The 24764-nt window shown below is 46.1% G+C and overlaps 1 protein-coding gene across 3 annotated transcripts in view; it reads right to left on the bottom strand.

Moving 5' to 3' along the window:
* The window catches only part of runx1t1 (RUNX1 partner transcriptional co-repressor 1), a 56858-nt gene that overhangs the window by 21803 nt on the left and 10291 nt on the right, over positions 1 to 24764 (bottom strand). For all 3 annotated transcript variants that reach the window (XM_034599990.1, XM_034599992.1, XM_034599991.1), the window contains exon 2: positions 1024 to 1161. In XM_034599990.1, coding sequence (XP_034455881.1) covers positions 1024 to 1161 — 138 coding nt within the window. The remainder of the gene's footprint in view (positions 1 to 1023; positions 1162 to 24764) is intronic.

Here is a 24764-nt window from a genome sequence, read left to right as displayed (position 1 = left end):
GAACCACGGAGCCTTTGATTCTTTGATTCTAGTGCTCTTCATGCAAGTGGTTAAGTGTGTACTTCGGAGTGAATACCCGGGTGTAATTTGCTCGTCACGGCCTGTGTTCGCGTCGTGGCAAAGCTCCAAGGGTTTGTAAGCGTGGGCGTTGATGAACTTGTTGGGGGAGTTGCTGGGAACGACAGCGATTTGGAAAAAGCTCAATGCAAATTGTAAAGAGCGTCTCGTGATGTTGATGTTTCCTTTTACATACGATACCATTGAGCATCATATATCTTTGCATGTGCCAGTACGCGACCCTGCCTCCTGCTTTCTATAAGAACTAAACTGCAACAGCAGATGTGTTTTGTGATAAACGTTGGCTGGATTAGATTCAGATGTTTCAGTGCACGAGTCCCCACATTTATTAACAGCAGCAGAGTCGCCAGCAGGTGGTTGAGGTGGAGAGCATGCGTACGCAGTGCATGAGCATCACACCGCAGCTTCTCCCCCACAGCCACGACTGTGGTGAGGCGCAGGCGACAAAAGCACTTTGGTTTAAGGTTATGGAAAGGTGGTGGTTTTGCTGAAGTGTCAGTGTGTCTGCGTTGTCCCTGTGAAGTTTCTCTGTATTAAACAATGTTCACAAAAAGATCACAATGTTTTCTTAACCTTAACATGGCTGTAAAAAAAAGTTAAAGATTGTTGGAGTCACTGTTCCGCAAGATCAGATATTTTGTCGGATTATACTCAGTATCAATGAATTTGCAACTTGTCAAACACATTAATTAACAATATATCCTCATTAAATTGATACAAAAACCATATGTTCGCACTTATTTTACCATGTTACATATTTGCTGTTGCAGATTAATTGAATAGAAACATCATTTCGAGGAGACAGGGTTGAGGGCACGTGTTTATCTGCTCTGTTTCACCTTTTAAAACTGTTTGCGTTATAAGGATCCCGGGTGACATGCACCTCTGCTGCTCTATTGCACAACCCTTAACATACAGTAGAACTCTAAACCCGTCTCTACTCACAGGTTGTGGGGGTGTAGGAGCTGTTGCGTGGTGCTCCCTGTGTGCTGGGTGGGGGCGGCATGGTAGGGGGGGTCAACCTGGACTGTGTCTTGACGTCCGCAGGTGAGTCGGGCATGGTGGAGCGCTTCCCAGTGCGATCTGGAAGAAGACAGCAAAGGAAAAAGATTATAATAACAAACCAATCGCGACAATTAAACACAGGGAATAAACAACATTTCGAGGCAACACATCCCAGCAAGAGCTAAATCATTATTCCCGCAGTGGCAGGATTTAATATAACAACAACGCTTTTGTAAGGTGTCCCAAACACACACACACACACACACACACACACACTAGATGTGGAAATAGATGGCTCACCACATCATATGTCTTTCCACTATGACACTGATGCATTATGCTCAGACTGTCAAATGAGAAATGGGAGAGAGAGGAGGGAGAGACCCACAGACAGACGCCCGAGAGACGAGTGTAAATCTGCAGCGAGCGCGGGTCTCATTCCACCACCATCTGTGCCATCCTGCATGCCCGCTGTACAGGGTGGCGACAACACCCCCCCCCCCCCCCCCCCCCCCCCACCCACCCCTCCCCTGCTAACGACTGCAGTGCTCATTACACACACACACACACACACACACACACACACACACACACACACACACACACACACACACACACACACACACACTTGTGCCCCTAATGCTTGTATCTCTGGAAAGTATAGTCACATCTGTTCAGGACAGGATCGCTGCAGACAGGCATCTTCTTCGTGAACTAATTCCATTTAAAAAAAAGGACATGAACCTAATAACTCATAAGAAATATGTCAAAGATAAACCATCGAAAACCAAACTTTGTTTTTCCGATTACATGACCATTGTCACCTTATTAAGTTGCTTTGTGCTCAGCAGATAACCCAACCACATCAAACGCATGAGAACGGCAACACAACATTATCAGAGCGGTGCCCCGGCGTGAGGGCTGTATTGGGCAGGATAAGACGCGTGCACACACACACACACACACACACACACGCACACAACAAACAGGCCTATCGCAGAGTCAACAGTCCATTATCAACTGTCTCTGTGGCACATTGTGAGGAGGAAATTATAAAAAAAAGAAAAAGGAAAAGAAGAACGATTTTAGAGGGTGGAGGATGAAACATAGAGAGAGGAGCAGCGAGAGAAACAACAGTACTATCAGTGACATTGGAAACTTGTAGCTATAATCATTAGGACACACACACACACTCATTAATCAGGGTGGTCCCAGTCACACATTCCTCTGGTGGCTATGCATTTTTTGCGTGATGAACATGCATCCTGTTGGGTTTTTTTTACGTGTGTTTGTTTGCATTTTCTCCCTCAATGTTCGTGCCGTCATGCGTGTTTAAAAACACACTGCAGACAACTTAAATGTGAGTGCTCCTCTGTGCCGTCTGTTTGCCTCCACGCTGCCAAGTTTAGACAAAATGAAAGAGAAATACTGACGCGGGAGACAGGATAGCCTAAGCCTGTTGGCTAGGCCCGAGCCTCAGTAGCACTCTGCCTCGCTCGCTGCTGCCGAGGTGCACTGTGACTAAGTACTTTAGTCACGCCAGCTCGGCTTTAGCAGCCAGGCGAGCGAGAGATGGAGATGTCAGTGAAAATTCTGAAATAGAGCGCACTCCGCAGCTCCGTTACTGAGTTGAACGTTTGGGGGTCAGATCTGTTTCCTCCACATGTTGACCCCTAAAAGGAAACAATCGAGCTCACTGCGAGACAAACACATGATATGAAAATACACACCAATTATCAGAGTGTAATGAGCAGCAAAACGTTCAGGAACAGCAAAGGTCACATGCATATGCAGTGATATGTCGTTGTGAGGATATTTTCCTGTTAAAACTTGTGGATTTCTTTTTTTGTCCTAGAGAGCCTCCAAAGATCCTCAAGGCAAACGCGACCCGAGCTAGATACTCAAACTCTGTCGGAGGAGGGAAAAGAAAAGGGAAGAACCATCCCATCCTCTCTCCAGACAGAGGTCACACTCCTCCTCCTCAAACCATGCACACTCCGGTGCCGTGCTAGGAGGGGTCGACTGATAAAGTCACTGGGAAGGTGGGAATTATCTGGCTCCCAGCACATCAAAATAAAAACCTCTCAGGGTTATTAGCTGCAAATAGCTTCAGTTTAGGCAGAAAAGGTTGAATTTTAAGGTTTGGTTTGACCCAAAAATATGTTTGATTCTACAGTTAAAATGAATATATCAATGTAAGTGCATCCCACTTAATATATGTTAAGGTTTAGCTTGGACATGGGGAATGAAATGTGAAGGGGAAAGCGATAAATTCCCGGAGAGCAGCATGAACGGACACAGAGCAGATTAGTGGAAAAACTGGAGTGATTGGGAAAGCAGAGGATCGAGGGATGGAGGTGAAAGAGGAGTAAATATGAAGGGAGGCCACGGAGAACGGAGCGACTGTCCAAACCTCTAACTGTCTACCCACTGTGCTGCACATTTGGTAACTGTCTGCGCTTTTCCCCCTCTCGCTACCTTTTTCCACACACATTCATCCTCGCGACCTGGCCAGACTGAGAAAGGTTTACTGCTCTAATTTCACCCCGGTAAAAAAAAGTAAAAAAAGTCTGGATCCGACTATTTATTTTATAAACTCGGGCTTCAGCAGAAAGGCCAGTGGAAACATATAGTCTTACCTCTGGCTGCCAGCTATCACATCCTGTGTGCCTGCTGAAAATATGATCTACGAAAATACAAGGTCATTAAAAGAAAGACGGCCGGGTGACGGCACCCAAGGTACTTCATCATTTTCCAGTCAAACACAAAGACCGTATATGTATATACTTAACCAGCCCAAGTTAAATAAGGAGAAGTCACCGTATCGCACATGGTTGCACTTATCCTGTTTCAATTGATCTTTGAGCTCATGCTTTCCATACTTCTGTTTATTTCCTCTTCTAATTGTGCGGTAATTTCTGGGCCCAGTGGACATCGTCGATTGTTAGCGAGTGGGAGATATAATTAGGATCCAAATCATCTTATAATTAATCTTCGAGACCTGATAAGGAAACGGATAAAGTGAATGACTCACATCACCACGAGGCAATTTGAAATCAGACACTGACGTCCGGCAGTCCCGAGGGTGGCACATGGGGGGGGGGGGGGGGGGGGGGGGGGGGGGGGGGGGTCTTTAAAGACATGGCTGGAGCTATATTCCATTGGGTGTTATCATTTGAAAACGTTTTTTTTCTACAATAAAAGATGAAAAAGTCAATCTGAAACATTGAAGGCGAGGCAAAAAAAAATATCCCAACGAAAATTCTGGACTTGCGATCCACCTGAACTCCCACGTGGCACCAGGAGCCCGATGGCCGTATGGAAAGATGAGTCTGGTTGCAGGCTTGTAATTGAGGATTAACACCTGGGTCAGTGTTATCGTCGGATGGCAGTCGCCGGGTAGAGATGAGAGAAAAACATAAACCCAGAAAGCATTTGAAACTCATCCGCAGTCCCTCAGGTGAAGAAGATGAAGGATAAAGGATGAATTAGTGGGGAAATCCATGCAAACGGCAAACACACACACACACACACACACACACACACACACACAGGCAATATTCCCCCTCTTATACACACACAAACCCACACACACACACTTTTGTGATTTATAAGCACCATGCCCTCTGTTTCTGATTTGATTGAGGGCATTGCAGAGACTATAAGCAGAATAAAATCAATGTCTTCATACTAACCAACAAGGGCTGCACCCAACCATTCACTCAGCAATTACTGTGCCACTTGAATCAATAGCAATACTCCCTCCACGAGGTAATTTATCCTCTTTGGCAAAAATAAGAAATACACCCGGCAAGTGGAGCACATTATTGCAAACACATAGGACTGTGTATTTGGCGTTTTCATGAGCAAATATGGCTTAAAACTTAAAATATATATACGTACAGACATGTGTCAGACAGGCCTCTGATTGACGGCGATAGCAAGCGACTTCATGCATAATTCAACTAAAAAAAAACCAGCCTTCTTAAACAACCTTGAAAACAAAGCCCGGCGTCTCCTCCACAGTAATACACCTGTTAAACGTTAATGGCTGAACTTAAATGCACGTCTATTGTCGTCCATTTATTAGCCCTGTTACCGCCCCATCAGCTGCACACTGTAAGCGAAGGATGGTGATATTCCAGGACCGGGCAGATATCGACGTGCAGGAGCTTTAATGGAAAGGGGCCCGATGAGTGCTTTGACTTTGCCTAACTCGCTTTACGACTTCTCAGAAGTGCTGTTGTCCAGGAATTAATGGATTGAAGAGGGTGAGGACGGCTGCTGAAGAGGCAGCAACCGGCTATTAAAGAAGAGGAGAGCTTCCCAAATGTGTGTTGATTCATCTTGTGCACTCCAAGCAGGCGAGAGATGCCAAACCCATTGACCATCGCGCCGTGGTCGACGGTGATTTAAGCCTCACAACAGCCACTTGGCGCGTGGCTTCTCATCGAGCATCATAGCGGAACTCTTAGTGCAAATATTTGTATCACAGGTGGACTGAGGGAGGCTCAAACTCATGAGAATACCGGGGCTGTAGTGGCACTTCAGTAAATGCATTATTATCCCGCTATCATATTGTGTGTGTCAGGTAATTACACTGATATCTGACTGAATTATGGGCTCCCCCTGAGGGATGAGGCTGAACTTGTTTCACGGACACGAAGCCACCACTGTCAGCATCCTGCGTATAGCGAGAAATCATTGGGTGTAAATCCCTGCAGGTTCTCACCATTTTTTTGGCTGCTCCCAACTCTCTTGTGCCCCTCGGATTTATTTTTCAATCCACCCCAGTTTCTAAACCACCAGTTTCGTCTGCCAAGTTTTTGTCTTTCACTCTTTGTAGCAGTTGAGAATAATACAATTTAAGAATTTGAATATGCTAACTACCCTCACGTCTCCTCTCCTTGCTAACAGTAAGTAAAAGTTCAAATGACTCTTGTTTGAAACTTCCCTAATCTCTTTACAATCTATGTCTCTGGCTCACAGAGCGATCCTCGAAATGAGGAGAAACCCTGGACAACCACCTGCCACTCACAGGGATGTCTTCACACTTACATCACCCGTTTGCATCGGCCGTGATTACGTGATCCTCGATGTTTGCAAAACCTCTCTTTCTTTCCCTCTTCGCCTTTCTCGCCCTCCCGCTCGTGCGCCCCCCCCCCCCCTTTCAGCCGAGCTCAAAGAAAGGAGATTTTTATCCCCCCGCTGACTTGTGATGCACGCCTTTTCTAAGGTTACATGCGAGTTACATCACTCGCCTAAAACAAGGTTGCTGCAATGAACGATATCTGGGAGGAACGCGGTCCCGAGAAACAGTTCAAAATGTTACCGAAAGGACTTTAGCTCGATGCAGAACTACAATGTTGAACCTTATGCATTTCATCATCACACGCGCACAGCGAGGAGGTCATTTCATATTCAAATCACCATGAGAAATGAGGACAACATTGCCTAACCTTGGTGTTTTATATTATTCATAGAGGCTACAATCACTTCAAAGTCTATCATCAGGAGTCAAACAATCTCCATTACACACTTCATAAGCTCCAATTGCTTCTGTGCGTATACGTATGTGTTTGCATGAGCGTGTGCGTGCGCTGTGATCATACAATTGGAGACCCAGAAAATGATGTGATAACAGTGGCAGTAATACGCCACTCGAGAGTACTTCACACAGGCAAATCCCATTCTTCAAAACGACAATGGATTTCAATCATGCTGGGTGCATTTTCCAGAGTTGGCGGCTGTGACATAAACAATTTACGCGAGCACAAGATTGTATTAGTCAGACATAAGATATCATCATTATGGAGTTAAATGGAAAAATGTGTGCGTGAGAGTGACCCACTCGTGCCCTGCACACACACACACACAAACACACAAAAGCCCACACACATGCACAAACATATAACGTACACATGCATAATACCTCCAGCACACACACTGATTCGTTGCCGTTCAGGTGACAACTGTGAGGCACTGACGCTGCGTGAAGCCTGTGAATTGAGCGGTAATGTCCACACCGTGCCAATGTCTGTGCAAGATGGTGCCTCAGGGTGTGTTATACCCCCCCCCCCCCCCCCCCCCCCCACACACACACACACACACACACACACACACACACACACACACACACACACACATATATGTACACACACAATAATGTGGGAAGAGAGGGAGCAGGACGGATAGGTAATGGAATAGATGAAGCGATACAGAGATGGTGGCGATAGCGGCTTGTAGTGAATCCTCTGTGTGCTGGGTACAGATGAGAGCGAGAGAGAGAGGGAGCAGGGGATGAACACAAGGGAGGGATAAAAAAATGGAGAGAATGAGAGAGGAGGGATGTGTTGAAGAGCACAGCTGAGGGACAGGTGGGGCGATTGAGATTCAGGCGGCGTACGCGGAGAAACAAGAGGAATCTATCGGTATGCAAGAGTGGTAACCTCTCTCCTCTCTTTCCATCATCCCCTCCTCTAGACCATGCACACACACGCACGCACAAGCACACACACGCACGCACAAGCACACACACACACACACACACGCACACACGCACACGCATGCACGCACACACACACACACACACACACAGCTTCATCGGCAGCCAGATGGAGCAGTATGCAGAGCATGTCCCATCAAACTCCACCCGCTTGTCAAGAAGATGTATGGATGCTACACCCTACCGCAAACCCACAAACACACAAATACATACACGGAACTGCAAGGATGCATGTGCACACTACAAGCAAAACAACACAACTCTCTCTCTCTCTCTCTCTCTCATACGCACACATAGATCTGATTTCCATCATCTCATTTATTTCCCTCCCCAGCAGATGCAGGATGCAGAGGAGAGCTGTACCACCATCAGTTTGTCCCTTTGGACTTCTCCCTCTCTTCTTCCTCCACACGTTCTCGCCCTCTCTCTCATTTTCCCACCCTTCTTTCCATCCCTCTCTCTTTCTCCTCTGTGAAGACAAATATTCCTACCGAGTGAACGCTCCACATTCACTTACGACTGCTGCGCCATCTCATCACCCAACAAAATTACAGTGAACGACTGGGCACAGTGTGGAATAGCCTCCGGTAATGAGGATGTCATTTTATTTAACGCAAATATCATGGCTTTAAATGTTACTTCATGGGATGTGATCAACTACCTGGTAAATCTCTTTTCAAATCTCTCTCGTCAATCATTGATGTTGGTTTGTTTCAAAGCTCAGCTCCCCTGGTGTTTGATGTTCCTGTCTTCATCGCAGTCCATTCAATCAAAGTGGATGGAAAAAAATTCAAGTTTGCCATTTTTTAAAAACGTATTAGAGATGGAGCCTCGGGACTCAAGGGAATCTTTAATAAGACTATTTTTTATGATGAATAAGTTGAGGTAATTTGTCAAAGGAGAAAGAAACTTTTCTGCGGACGTGTACCAACTAATATTAAATGTTTAAATAGTTAATGTGTTCCACTGATCTGAGAGCATCACATTTTTCATCTCCCACAACCAGTCATTTTATAGAATATGTTACATTAGGGAATATGGTTTTCTTAAAAATGGCTCGTTCACAAGGTCCAACTAATAATAGAGGAATTACTATGAGAAAAAAAGGCCATCTTATTTATCTTATTTTAGAATAAACACTGCTGCATAATAACTGTTTATACAGAGGAATCACAAGAGGAATAATCTGTGAGAAACGGCAGTATCCAAAATAAGTGTTTTCCCTCTAAATGCTCTGATTTTCAAGAGTTTTGCATCCATTCTGCTTCGATTTATGGCGCCATGTTACCAAATATCATAAATACATAGACATATGTACAGACTGAGGATAATAGTGAATGAGCGATGGCACAGTCACATCACTGGAGCATTGTATTTTTCTCTCTTCAGTCGCACATTGTGTATTTACACTTTTTCAAGCCAGCAAAGACATAAGGAGATTTCTCAATCGCACACAAAGGTCTGAACACCATCTGTTCCATCGCACAAACATTAACACACACACGCCAGCACATATGCACACAAACACAAAAATACATAAACTGAACATACAAATCCTGCAGAGCATCTCAGACTACACACACACACGCACACACACACACACACTGGACAATAAAACATATGCTGTGAATAACATTCGGAGCCCTTCACTCTTTAAAAGAAAAAAAAAAGGATTTATAGTAATGTCTGTTTTACCCATCTGTTAAAATAAGGTCTCTCTTGCAGGGAGGAGGAGAGGAAGCAAGTGTTAAGGAACAATAAAAATGATTCACGGTGCCCGTTACACGTCCTCTCAAATCGAACCGATTCCTGCCACATCTTGTTGCCAGGCAAAATTGAACTACAGGGTCTTGTAAAAGAAAAAGACGGGCGACGGGAACGGGTGGTGGAAAAAGAAAACATACAGCAAGTGGGTGAATGAGGGGAAGAAAGAGGGTCAGGGCGAGTTAGAGGTAAAGAAAACATGATGATATGCACAGTGACAGAAGGAGATAGGAAGAGGAAGCATTTGCTTTTGAAACATAGACATTTTTCCAAAGCACGGCTCAACATATTTAGAAAACTATCAAAAATGTGCTTTTGAATAAAGCTGCAGCTGTTGCTGCCATTAACGACATGATGTCAATATAATGACACAAATGTTGTTTTCCCGGGGAAAATAAAGTGTATATAAATCAGACGTAAGCCTTGGTGAGCTCTATTTGTCCATTCGATGGAAGGCAGCCGACTGAAAATGACTTTCCTCCAACAGTTTGGTTGATTTCTGATGCCACGCTGACGCAGGGCCAAGTGAACCCAAATGGATCTGGGTGTTTTCCCAGACAGGACTCAGTGCCAGCGGAGGACGAGTCACACAGAACGCTCAATGCACATCCTAATGCTGAAGACACATGCTCTATAAGCTCCATGCACAGCCGCAGGGTTACCTTTAATACTTTAATATACACATATACAGTTTGCTGTGTGGCTGAGGGATGATATAGTTGCAGCATATTAAAAAAGGTATCTAGTTTTAATGTTTACTTTTGCAAAGCCTGTTAGTGATTGCAGTTATGCCTGCAGACTGGCACTTGATTCGCAGGTCAAACATTTCAGTTTGATGGTGGATGGGTGAAACAGGCCAATTGGACGAGTCATCAGAGGAAACTTTGCTTTCTTCTTGGGAGAAACAAAGCCGCCCATTCCCACGGCTGCAGCACCTAACGAAGAGAATCCTGTGCATGCAACGAGCGCTGTGCGTGCGAGTGCTCATTCACTCATTCTTTTGGCCCTTAGCAATACGAACATTAACAATGAAAGGTTCTAGGGAATTCTTAGGTCGATGGATAAATGGAAATGTCATTGTAAGTCATGCATTAGAACACAAAGCTTTGCTGCAGTCAATGTAAGTGGCTCAAGAACACACAGACCCCTCTATGAACAGCTTGACCCTTGTAGCATAAGCACAATTTGAAATCACTGATGCATCCAGTCCATCTCTAAACACAAACACACTGACACACACACACACACACACACACAGACACACACATGCACCCAAGTGGCAATTTGTATCTGTTTGCCTGCTCTGCCCCCCCTTCAGCCAGATGGAAGCTCCTCTCTGCAACCAATTTATATCTGTGTGTGTGTGTGTCCACGATAAAAGGAATCATATCCCCGTCATCTGGAGCGAAATCAATTTTCAACAGACAGTTAAGGCCCTCGTGTTTTACATGTCGGTTATCTTTTACTATGTGGAGAGAGCTGAAGGATGGAGGCCCGGCGGATCGGATGGCTGGATGGAGAGATAGACAATGCTGGCAGTTATTGTGTGTGATGGGTATAAAAACAGCAGGGGATGAAAGGATGAAACACATGCGGTAAAATCAGAGTTCAAGAAAGAGGGACGAGGTAGGAAAAGGGAGGTGAGGACGCTGGGAAAAAGAAAGGAGGCCGAAAACGAGAGATAACAAGCGACTATGAGAGACAGATGGGGAAATCAAACGCCAAAGAGGCAGAGGACGAGCACAGAGAAGAAAAAGAGGGCAGAGTTTAACAGTAAGGCAGGGAGGGTTCCTGGGGGGGAGGCCGGTGGGGGAGGGAACAACCCGTCTGCCTGGTGTTTTCAAAATATCACATGACGGCTGCCATGTGTTGGAAATTACCGCCGCTTAACTATCTTCCCCAAAACCGCTCCGAAAAAATATGTCTGCAATTTATGAAATGTGTTCCAGGACTCGGCTAAGTAGAACCAGATTTGCAAAACTGTGGGGGAAAAAACCTTTACCCCCCCCTTCACCACCCCCTTCTCTGAAAACCGCTACTCTTTTCTTTTTACGCTCCCTCTGCACTCTCTCTCTCTCTCTCTCCCTCCCTCCATCCCTTCTTTTCCCCCTGCAGAAGGAGATGTTTAAAAACGGGGTCTTAGTCACATCTGGTGAGCAGGGAGCCGGAGAGTGGTGGCTGGTGTGACCTCGCATCAGGGCATTTCCAGGATTACATAGTATGTGTGTGTGCATGTGTGTGTGCATGTGTGTGTGCGTGTGTGTCCCAGTGAGGCCGTGTGTGATATGGTGACCCTAGTTTGCTAATGGCTCTGAGTGGCTGAGAGTACGGCTAGAGACGAAGATGGCAGAGGGACACACACACACGCACGCACACAAAATCAGTATCGGCACAACAGGCGGAAAAAGCGGAAATTGATGATTCTTATTACCTCCGCCAAGAAGGTTATGTTTTCAATTATATTGCTTGTTCATGAGCGATATCAGGCATATTTAGGGGACTGAAATCTGTAAGTGTGTCATTTGGGGTGATTTGATTGAATTAAATGGGACAACTGGGCCACAGGTATGTGCTCCACTGAGTGCCATCATACTTAAAATATCGTACATGCTATAAATATGTAAATAAATAAAATGTCCCATTAAATGTTGCTATAAAATATCCGTAACCATGCCATGGATAGTAACTGCTTGGCATTTCTTCTTTTCCTTTTTGCTTTCAGCCCTGAGGAGCCAGGATCCTCAGAACAGGGCAGTACAACTTTGCTCAGACTTCATTAGAGTTAACTCTGCGCTGTGGGACACATGCTGCAATATTTGTTCTGCACGAGGTGCCTCAGATCACTGACCCCCCCCCCCACACCAACCTCCCACTCGGCATCAAACAATGCAGCAGCTTTTTTAACAACTCTGAACTCTGTCCTCACACCCACCGCCGGTACTACTAACAGCATCATCGCGACAACCGCGACGTGTTTAGCTTTTCTGTGGCATGGACACACACATAGAGACACAGAGAGCGAAAGAGAGAGACTGTGACACGCAGCCGAGCCGCTCTCCAGTGCTACAGATGGATGCCACCACTCTCTCTGGAGTGATGCCAGCGCCAGCTAGTGAACAGCTTGCCTGGCACTGTGCTGTGTGTGTGTGTGTGTGTCTGTGTGAGACTGTGTGTGTGTGTGTGTGTGCCTGCAGAAACAGTAGCGAAATAGCCTTGCACAGATGGGTGGCCAAAATACCCCCCCTGCATACACAAAAACACACACACACACACACACACACACACATAGTGTCTTAGTTCTGCTTTTCCAACCTGCCACTCGCTGCCTCTTGCACAGCTGCTTCCTCAGAGGCACATACACACAGTTTACACACAGCGGACAACTGCAATACCACACACAGACACACAAACACACACACACACACACACACACAGACACACACACACATCTGTGCTTAGTTTACACTTCCTGTTTAAGACATTTAAGTCCTCCCCACCCACGCATATGCGCGCACACACACATATCGCTGCCACCACCAAAGCCCACACGCAGACTGACATATGCATTTGTGTGCAAGTGTCTGACACACAAACACTGACTAATATGCTCCTTTATCCTCCGTCTTTATTCAACCTTGTATGGTTCTGCTTGTTTCCTCACCCCACACAGAGAGAAAACATCAAGGCGTTACGCTGGAAAGCCTCCAGTGCTGGCAGCCTGCCAGCAGAGGCCTATAGATCGGCACGATCAGAGGAGTGTGTTAAGACACGTCACTGTGAATGATTTGACAATGAAATTAAGACATGAAAGCTCTTGCTGGAACAATAGAAGCCACACAATGTAATTACAATGCAGTTGAAACTGTTTCAAACGCTCAAGGTGCGATGTTGTGACGGGAATCTGATGTCACGTCATGTTTTGTATCCGCTGCCACTGTGCGGTAACCCGCTTCATGAAGGACTGAGTCTTGAACATTCAGAAGGTTTTTCATGATTCAGGGTGAGAAGGCCGCTCTGTGAAGATGAAACAAAGACAGAGCAACTTTAACCAACTGAATAAGTCGGTTGGGAGACAGCCTGCGAGTCAGTCAATGAGCTTAGGTGGCTGGCAGCAGGTTCCCTCGCCCCGGTGCATAGGGGAGAGCACGGTGGCTGGCAGCGCCAACTGTGCACTGCGTCGCCGTGCCAACTCCGCCAGCCTTGCAGTGTCTGTTTGCCAGGGCCATCTGGGAAGAACAGCTCTGTGCACATACAGCACCGCTCCTCAACTCAGAGGGCACAGACACACTCACACACACATGCACGGATACACACAAGAGAGCAAGGGCAGACGTGTGCTACACATACATGCAGCGTGCGCAAATATGCATGGTATGAACACTGCACACACACACAAGCGCAGCCGGCCACTGACAGCTCACCATCTGTGAGCTGCCTCTGACTTCTCCCTCTGCTTCGTTCTCTGCCCTTGTTTCGTGCTTTCATAAACTCCGAGTCCCTCTCCTCACCTCCTCACTCTCTCTCACCCAGTCTCATCTTACTGGATGCATTTCCAAAACACAGATCCCGTCTTATGTCACGGCCACCTGTGTACGGACACCTGACATGTATGTTGATATCCCGGCATATGAGATTATAAGATGTGCCATCACCTGACAGATCTGTTTGCAGGTTATCTGAAACTGATAGAGACGGACCAGCCTCTCCCCCAACAGATGAGATGAGGGGTCTGCAATACTGTTTGCAATAAATATACGCTTGGGTGTGGACACATGTAAAATCCAGCGATTACCCATAATACATCGCAGAAAACCGATGAAAACCAGAGCGAGAGATGAAAAAACGTGGGGACAAAAGGAGTGAATGTGAGGTGGCGAGAAGTCCTATTACACACGGCGTTCTTCTGCAGAGCGGAGTGAGTGAGAACAAAAGAGAGGATAAAAACCAAGGGAGAGAGAGAGACCCAGTGACGAGAGGAGGGGAGAGGAGGAGTAGGGAGGTAATACGAGTTCATAACCGTGGAATTCACATCAAAGAAAAGCTAAAACAGGTCAGTGTCTTTAACAGAGTTTTGCCTTGGGTGAATCTCTCTCTCTCTCTCTCTCACATGTTTCTCATTTAAAACCCTCTGAACCACTGTTTGAAAACGAAGGCCAAGGAAACGCACAAGTCCTCAACACATCTTTTTTCTCCTCTTTCTTCTGTGGGAGTACGTTCACATGCGATTCACTCAATCAGCTCATTTGCTGAACAGTATCGAGAGAAAAAAAATCAATACACTTTTCCAGATGGCGTTCAATTTATCTCAATATCTTTATTCCGGCATCACAGTTTAACAGCTTGAGTGTTGGAAGACCACCAAGCCATTACTCTCCTCCTCGACAACACAACAGCTGTAATATTTTCCATCACAAATATCTTTCTACCCCTCGCTCTGTTTATTTCTTTTCCCTCTCACTATCTGCAATAACTGATTGTTTCTCCCACCATCTTACCTCTCCTCCGCCTCCTCCCCCCACAGTCACCTACGTCCTGCTCTCCCCTTTATCGCCTCCACCCATCTTCACCACTCATCCGCCACTATCTCTGTCCTTCTCCCCATCCAACCTCCCCCAGAAACACCACATGCTCTGGCAGCGGCGGCAGAACAAGTAGCCTCATTACAAACAAGGAAAATCCATTTGGAGCAGCCGTCTGCAGCTTCTCTGGCCCCCTCTGAACTCTCCTGAGTAGAAGTGCCCCACATCTCTCCCCTCCTCGAAATGTTCTCTCCATTTTTCTTCTCTGCTTTATCCGTTTCTTGAGCCAAAAATAATAACATGTTTTCAATTATATTGGACCAAACTTCTCAGGCCGACACTTTAATATCTTATTTTCTTGCACGATTTAATCACGTTGCTTTGAAATCGCCCAATCAGCTCCTTCACGCTGCCTGTTGACCTCTCATTACTTTGCTAATGTGACAAAACTCACTTTTTATTTCACAATTAACATTATAACACCTATAAATTATTATTATAATTCTATTTTAAGTTAAGGCAGGATGTGTATATTCTGTATATATATCTGCCTGCATGTGACTGAGGGATCATGCCTCAAGTAAAATGGTACCGGTGACTAAACGGTGTCAGAACCGATACGAGGGTCGACAATAAGAACGGCTATTATATTGCTAGAGCAAATTGGAAGATTCAATTTAAACTGTCAACAGTTAAAAGATTAATCTATTAATATAAACTACAATCATTTTAACGGTAAATAACACTTTCATTGCTTAAGGTACCGGCCGTGTAGAAAACAGTGCCTGATTGACAGCAGATTTCAGCATCTGATCGTACTGGCAACCGGTCAATCCATAAATATAAAGATAATAGCAACTTTAATACTGAGTTACTGTCCAGTTACTGGTGGATTTATATGATACATATGGCAGATATCAGATGTTACAACCAGGTTAAAACAGGGTAACAATGTAGTAGTAAAATTGGAGACAAAAACATCACACTGTGTTTGGCTAATGTATCCCAGTGCAGACAGGAAACATTTATCATTTTTGTTCAATGACCTCAAACTTATAGTGGAGGTCCATTCAGTTAAACTAATGGATTGGATCGATTCTCTGCAGTGGTTTGGGCAGTTGGAAAATAAATCACTGCACCATTTGGCTGTCATTTTCTCTGTTCTCCTCCTCATTTCGTCTTCTCTCCTCTTCCTGCACGGTTCCTTTTTCTCCTTCCTCACACTCTGTCTTTTAAAAGCTCTGCATTTATTTTCACCCCTCATCCGTCTCTCCAGTGCTCTCTCTCTCCCTCCCTCTGTCTCTCTCCCTCTCTCACTCTCGCTCTCTCCTTCTGCTCTGCCATCATCACAACATCTGATTAACATATGTCTGGGCTTTCACTCCCTGTCAGCTTGCAGGCATCTGCACACATGCACACCCACACACATTCGCACACACTTTCGCACAATCCCATGCACCGTGTCTCAGGTTCAGGAGGGTAGGAGACAAAGAATGGCACCGAAATTCCCCTGATCCTCCTTTTAACTGCGTTTACCTCCCTTTCTGTGTGAGTGTGTGTGTTGTGTGTTTGTGCTTGTGCGAGAGTGTGTGTGTGTGTGTGCCCACAATAGTGAGGATGAGAGACAAAGCATCTTAACATTATTGCAAGCCAACAAGCCTCATGTTCCCAAGTGAGCTGCTTAAAACGCCAGTAATGGAGGAGAGAGAGAAAGGGATGAAGAAATATAATAAGACAGAGAATTGAGATAGAGACGGATGAGTGTGTTTGTGTGCGTGTGTGTGTGTGCGCTGATAAACAACAGCAATAGCTCCACCAGCTCCCCTGAGACTTGTGGCCCCTAAAAAAACTCGCACTCACATTCGTCTCTCTCTTTAAGCTCATATTTCCTTTCATAAGCAGACACTGATACAATGGATTCAGTTTATTCAATAAACAGCAGTGGGGAAGTTGATTTCATATCCCACCTTCCAGTTATTGTAATCAGAGACCTGTTATTGATTATTTTGAAGCCTGTAAGCGCCAGGAAGGCCCGCCATGCTAACCGGGGCCAGGCCATATATACCAGTCGGGATACGTGATCAGTCAGTACAGTGGAAAGCTTTTTTTTTTTTTTACCTAATAAGGAGTCATTGGCTCACAGCACCAATGAAATCATGTCATATGTGTGGAAGTGCGCTGTAGCGGGATGCCGAAGCCTCTCTTCAGGCCATTTGTTCTCTCTGTCCCAGATTGCCTGGCAGCGGTCCCACTTTCACCATCTCGTCCACAACAAAAACATGTAATAACAAGCAACAGACGTAGGCTACCAAACAAATACTTTAGCGAGAGGCTTGCCAAAACACATAATCCGACTGACGGCAACAACAGCTTTGCACAACTCCAAATAGTCGGGATTGTTTGCATTTTGGTCCGCGTGTTGTAAAACCTACAATTTCACGTGTTTGTTGTAACGGCGCTCCCTGCCATTTGGGCACGTTTGTTAAAAAAGGCACAAATGCATTCAAAGCGCTCCCATTGCAAACACCACATTTACATTTGTGTGGGATATGAGTCGTGCTGTGTTAAATTACGCTCTCATTGTGCGAGCGTGTCTGTGAATGAGCATCAGGGCCGTACTTTATGCAAGTATTAAACAAGTCAACTTGTCAGCGAGCGACAAACGCTGTGGCTTTCAGTATAAGCTCGCCGAATCCCAATCATATATCTGTCTCTACTCGCCTCCTTTCCTGTCCCCTAACACCCTCCCTTCGCCTCCTATTCACAGTATTAAAGAGTCATTCCGTACAAGGGTTAATATATGGGCTTAAATTCAAAACAGGCGAATAAAAGCCCTTCTTCTTACAAGCGCTTTAACAAACTGAATAGTCACACATGCTGATGAGGACGGTAAGGGGGTTTTATTGAAGCGTCAATGCCATTTTGCCTGGGCCAGAGCATCCGTGCGTGTGTGTGTGTGTGTGTGTGTGTGTGTGTGTGTGTGTGTGTGTGTGTGCAAGGGGTGGGAGGGGGTGTAGCTCACTTCAACAAGAATGAATGGGAGTGACTTTTTGTGGAAGACTTGATAAACTCAATAGAGCTTTGGAGGGCCCACTCAATGATGAGTCAATGAGGTGGACTTGAATAGTGGGGGTGATGGAGTGAGACAGACACACACACACACACACAAAATGCTCCCTCTCTTTCTCTCTCTCTCTCTCTCTCACACACACACACACACACACACACACACACACTGAAGTCCCATGAGACCACCTCTGGCCGCTCCATGTGTGTAGGTTTAATGGCACAGAGGGATGTAAGCGAGGGGATGGAGGAAGAGAAATATGCAAAAAGAGCATATAGATGCAAAAGCATGTAAATATAGGGTTGTGTTTGGACTCACATGACACACACACACACACTGTTTTCCCTTTCCTTTCTCTTTTGCCCACTAATCCCTGCTCATGTGCTGACTAAAACTGATGTGCGTGCTTCCATGTGCATGTGTGAGTGTGTGTGAGTGTGTGTGTTGTGTGTGTGTGTGTGCAGCCTACAAAACCCACAGAACCTCACACAGTTTACATCCCAGTGGAGACCATTACTGATTCTCTACCAGACACACAGGAAAGACGTAGTCTGAGAGAGACACGCAGGAAAAGAGGCAAAAGAGTAGAGGAGAACGAAGTGCGGGTTGGTGGAATCAGAGAAACGGGATAAGAGAAAGAGAGCGTTAGGGAGAGACTGACAGACTGATACACACACACACACACAAATGGAAAGATAAATGAACCGATATTCTGGCAGCGCTACACAATGCTGAGAGAAAAGGAAAGGGAACATCAGGGCAAACGTCAGTACTCTTCCTCTCCGCGACTCTCTCTCTCCCTCTTTCCGCTTTTTGCTGTCAAAGGATCGACCAAAGATGGCCTCAGCTTTAGTGCAATCTGATGTAACTCGCCAGAAACAGAGTCTCAATACCGCATATCAAACAGCCGTAGTCTCCAGTCATCAAACTGGAGAAGGAGGCTTTGTGAAATCTGTCCAGAATGTCTCCGACTGTAAGCCGGACGGTCCGTGTAGTCAACCAACTCCAGTCGGCTTTTATTAAGGGTGTTTTGATGGAGATGAGAGGAGAGGAAGGATGGAAAGAGGAAGGATGGATGAAGAGGAAGGGGGTGGTGGTTGAAAGAGATACCAGCCCGTGTAGAAGGGCAATGGGCCACAACAAGCCCTCCTGTAGGCTGTACTCAGCCGCTCTCTGCCTCCTGGTCTCACACTGCCTCTGTGTGTGTGTGTGTGTGTGTGTGTGTGTGTGTGTGTGTGTGTGTGTGTGTGTGTGTGTGTGTGTGTGTGTGTGTGTGTGCGTGCGTGTGCGTGCACATGCACAATGGCTGCAAGTGAACAAGAACTCTGAAGGGAGGTTACATGTGGGCTCGGCTTTTGTGTGTGCATGAGCGAGAAGAAGAGGGAGCTGCGGAGAGACAGCGAGTGAAAGCAAGTGTAGTCGAAACGGTGCAATCAGCGGAGGAAAAAAAAGAAAAGCGGCGAGCGAGAGACTCCCTGTGTGTGCGGCAGGTCCCCAGCCATCTGGACACTCTCCTCCTCCTCCACCTCCTCCTCCACCTCCTCCTCCTCCTCCCTCTTTTCCCCTCTTCCCTCTCTTCTGCCGACTGGTGTGCTATTCATGGCGGACCCATTTCACCTTTCAGTGTGTTACGCCCGCTCGCCACAATACATGCTAATGAGGTAGAACAAATTACTTTTTTGCCGTGGGTGCATGCATGTGTGAGGGCCCGTGTGTGTGTGTTGGTGGATGGATGGGTTGCTGAAATCTTCCAATCTCGGCTGCTTGCTACCAAACCAGTTGCTTAACTGCCGTAAGAGTTGTTAATGGTTATGCAGACACCATTTTTCCCCCTCACCTGAGGGCACAAATAGCAGCAGATTACTCAAACATGATCTGATGTCTCCGAAGGAAGATGCTTGATTTCTAACCGACTGCAGGCGGAGAACTATCAATATATCTTATAAACCTTATAGAGTGGAGGGAACTGTATTTTAAACACACTGTGCCTCAAGGATCAATGGCAAATAAACCATCTGATCCCAATACAGGGCACTACCGGCCTCAACCAGTCCCATAAATCCTCACTCACGGCCAACTTCCATTTAGCCGGCGCTGAGTGACTTGGCCCACTTCCAATCTGATCTGCTCACCGATGATGAAGTGGAGAGGTGGCTGTCAGAGGAGAGGCAGAGGAGGGGAGAGAGCACACATTTCCAGTTTCTCTGTAGCGCACAGATGACACCAGATGAATGGAGCACTTGATTTGTTGCAACGGCGCGACTGACACCGGCAACACGGAGAAAAACTGAAAAAACAAGCGAGCAAGAAAAGGGGAGTGCTCGGCTGCTGAGAGATGGAGGCGCGCGATAGAAGCCCGGGACATTTGTGAAGACATGTGAACAAGGAAAGGGGGGAAAAGAAAAATGTGTGCCAATACAGACAGGGTGACATAGAGTTTGTCAACTCAGGAAGATCTTCTCTCTGCCTCACTAGGTGGCGCTAACGATACATCTGCACACCTGCCAACTCCTCTCCCCTTACCCTCTTCTTCCTCCCCCCCAACTCTCTCTCTCTTTCCATGGTGAATCACTGTGACAGCCGGGGCCTGGCAGTCATAATTAACCGAGCGCAGTAGCTAGTGTCGCGCTCCGTGCAGCCCCACCACGGTGAGCCGGGAGTCCCAGAGGGAGGAGGTTATACGGCACAAGAGTGGACTCAAGTCACAGTTGGAGCTGCTGAAGGGAGCTGTGGTTGTGGCTGTGAGTGTGTCACAAAGTGTGTGTGTGTGTGTGTGTGTGTGTGTGTGTGTGTGTGTGTGTTCCTTCAAACCAGAGGACGCTCTGTGCAGACATGTGCAGCACACACACTTAATGATGTGTTTTCATCCCATTGTCGAGTCAATGACACAGATAATGAGGGGTGAGTGTGCCGAGTTCAAGTTGTTCTTAAAGGTTGGGGGGGGTGTTAGGTTGCTTAGGTCAGTATTGCTGCCATATACAATTCTAAAATCAATAAACAACAAGAGTAATTTCAAAGGCTATAAATGTTGTTAAGAAGCATGAAGGAAGAAGTTGAATAAAAATAATTCTAACAGTGGCATTATCCGTTTTATATGATTAGAAATGTCGGTGACTGCACGATTTGTATATAAATGTACCTGCGTCTCAGTCACTCCTCAGAATCCTGATCCCAAAGAAAGACATTTAAAGTTGCACAACATTTCTTACATGTAAGACACAGATTTGTCATGTAACAGCTGTGGAACAAATTGTGTTACTAAGTTATTTTAACACCCAGAGCTTCCAATTAAACCAGAGAATTCTCCTCATCAAAGTCACCGCTCTCCCCCAAAGCCAGGGAAGCAACTCACGTGGCTGTTTCCACCAAAATAGCCCTAAACTCAGTTTTTCACAGCAGTCGTGGAAGCGGTGCCACAGTTCCTTTAACTAGTACAGCAACAGGAACCAGACCATTCCTGGCTCCCCTCCCAGGCCCCCGGGGCCCAGGGCCCAGCCCAGCTCACCACACAATGGGCCGGCAGAATGAGAGGAACCACTGGCCATCCACAGATAGCCCCGCTGGTCAGGAACCAGAAATGGAACCAGAAGGAACCTGGGAGGGGGAGGGGGCGGGGGGAGAGGATGGGAACCCGCAGAGAAAGCGAGAGGAGAAGGGTGGGGATGGTTGGCTGGTTGGGGTCAGGATGTGTGCGAAGGGGACAGTGTGTGTTTGTGTGTGTTAGTGTGTGTTTGTGTGGAAGACAGAATTGCGCCGTCGAGATAAATGTCTTGTTCCTCTGCAAAACACGCCGTGCACGCACAGCAGCACACACGCACGCCGTCCACTCAGTCACTCTCTCTCTCTCCGGGTCCAGGATGTTTTTCCTTGTTTTCAAGTAATTAAAGCCGCAGCAGCGACTGTGGGATGGAGGGCGGTGGAAGGATAGTTGGTGGAGCAGGGAGAGGGGGATTGGAGGGTGGAGGTGGGACCGGTGGCCCTGGACCTGACCCCACAGGCCTGCCTCCTGCCCCGGGTGAAGCGGACTGTCCTATCTGTCTTCCTCAGACGCTGCCGGGGGCATCGAACAGTGAGTCAAGCAGCGGTCTATTTACTGGAGTCAAACAATAAAAAGTAGAGGTGAATTAAGTCAGAGGTAGAACGAGGTCTGAATGTGGCCGTGGTCCTCCTGACCAGAACTCAATGCTCTATCTTGGGGGGGTCTCTAGTGAAACACACTTAGATATATATATATATATATATACACACACACACACACACACAGTGCCCACTGTTTCCATGACAACAGGAGAAGCAGATATGCTCTCCCAACTGTCAAAGGACACATGCACATATATGCACATGCAAAGACAGGTGAGTGCAAGGATGCTATTTATTTTATTCGCACTTCTTACGCTACTGGTGTGACAGAGAGAGAAAAGTAAGCTGAAAGGAAAATTGCTGGAAAGAAAAGCAAGGTGGAAAAAGGAGAGAAAGCAGAATGGAATGACTGCTGAATTAAAAAACATGTGTATTTTGCACAGAACCCGCAGTGATGATGCCTCTTTGAACATGCCAGTGAGATCGAACACAAAAATAATGTGAATCTAAATATGGTGTCTCTCTTCTCAGTACCCTATGTTCTTCACCTGTCTGTCCCTGAACCACACTCAGCACGTCTCAGGCTGGTAAAATAAAACACGGTGTCCTTGCCTGTTCCTCTGGCACCATTACTGCTGCTCTCAGACACCAGAGAGAGAGACAGACAGGGACGGTCTGGTCCGTCCTCAATCAAAACCACTGAGCAGTATCAGGATTGATGGTTTTCCAGGGATGGAGGGTTGTCATAGTGTGTGAATATGTGTATGTGGGTGAAGGCATTTCCTTTGTACCTAAGGAGATTTGTTCTATCACTCGCTCCTACACAATTCGCTTCTCAGGGAAGTGTATAAAGTAAAAACTCATATTCCAGGATTTCCTGTAAATTAACTTTTTTAAGACGTGTGAATTCATGAATTAAATTTTCTTACACTGTCACTTTCATATTGCGAGATCCAGACTCAATTTGCGGGGTGTGAATGAAACGCTGGCACATTTCAAATGAGGAGACCCATTAAATTCAGGATGTGAGCGCGCTCTCGCAGCCCACACGCGGTGGCTGCTGTGTCTTCTTTTCTCTCATTAAAAGAAAAACAAAACATGAAAAAAAAACATGCACGCCTCTCCATCCATCTTCAGGAAGACATCGTCACCCGGCAATCATTTGAAGAGCAAGAAGTTGTTTTTCTGCGAGCTGCGTGTGTCATACTTTACAAGCTTTCTTCCACATACCATGAATGCAAAAACAAAAATTCCCAACCTCTTAATCCCCAGTTGCACTATAATTTTCTATTATACAGTAGAGCAGCTATATATAGTGGCTCGCATGTAGCTGTGGTTAAGACTTGCTGTGTGAACTCCTTGACATGGACAAGTTAAACATGGGTTGACTGATTTCATATGTTATTTTCCCCCCAAATGCTGAAGTGCTTCCAGTGTCGACGCCGTGTCGCTGCCTGAGAGAGGGAGCGACAGCGGATCTCAAAAACACATTAGAGGTCTGAGAGCTGAAGCTTGTATCCGAGCTCAGCAATTTGGAAACTCATAACTGTTGTTTAACATCTTGTACTGGGTCATTTCTTTTTTCTCGTTCTCTCTGTCACTACCTCCTTCTCTCCCCCCTCCCTCCCTCCCTCCGTGGCTCCTGGCAAAAAAACTCCAGCGGTTTTCGAGTCACTCACAAACGTGTCCCACTCTATTTCCAGGGTCTTGTTCTCCAACTGGCACCGACACACAGGCTTACATCAGAGCCACAGATGCACACACAACCTCACGCAGCCTGATTCATAACCTGGCTTTCAGTCTAAAACACAGGAATCTCATTTTGGATTGTTCCCACTAAGTACTGGTGCCTAGAGTCACTGCTCTCAACAGATAGAAGAGTTGGGTTCACAAGATGTTTGTTAAATCACAAGCTGACTATCTATGACAAAACTAATGCCCTGATTATTACAATATTGTCTGTATTTAGTTTTTTTAACATACAGACTGTTCTATCTAATTAAAGCAGTTTAATTTAGTTTTTATTTAGCCAATGACTTTGGAAACGGCTGCAATTTATTTCCTCACATGATGGATGTCTCATTACCTCGGCCAACCAACTTTGAGTGTGTGCAGTTTGGTGCAGATCCAAATAAATATACAGATCTGGTGTTTGGTTTTGGCAGAGGAATGCATTCTACTGAGTGCAGATCTAGTTTTGGTAAATATCCTCCTCTCTCTCCTCTCTCGTCTCCACATCTCACCTCGCTGCACCTCTCTCTCCCCCTATCTCCACTTTGGTCTCCCCCCACCCCCATTTTTGTAATCACAATCTAATCCTTTTCAATCAATTCCCCATGAAGACACCACCCGCCCACCAACACAAACACACATGCACGCACATTAAAGCCCACACACACACAGAGTGAACAAACAAAGGTCGACTCAACACACTATCATCTGCAAACATAGTGGTGGCATCAGAGCACACACACACACACACACACACACACACACACACACACACACACACACACACACACACACATACAACACGCTAATTCACTTGAATCAAAACTACTTAAAATAATGGCCTATTCAAACATTTTGATGTATCAGAAGAAAAACACACAGCAACAAACTGAATTATTAAAACTGACTGATTACGTTCAGCTACACGTGTAAATCCCTTCTACATGCTAATGGCAAACAAACACGGGCTCAGCCTAATCACACACATGTGCTTGCACCAGCGTGACCGTGCGTC

This window comes from Hippoglossus hippoglossus, chromosome 11, assembly GCF_009819705.1.
Source record: "Hippoglossus hippoglossus isolate fHipHip1 chromosome 11, fHipHip1.pri, whole genome shotgun sequence".
Taxonomy (NCBI): Eukaryota; Metazoa; Chordata; class Actinopteri; order Pleuronectiformes; family Pleuronectidae; genus Hippoglossus; species Hippoglossus hippoglossus.
Note: the sequence above shows the minus strand (reverse complement) of the source record. Positions and strands in the feature narration are given on the sequence as shown.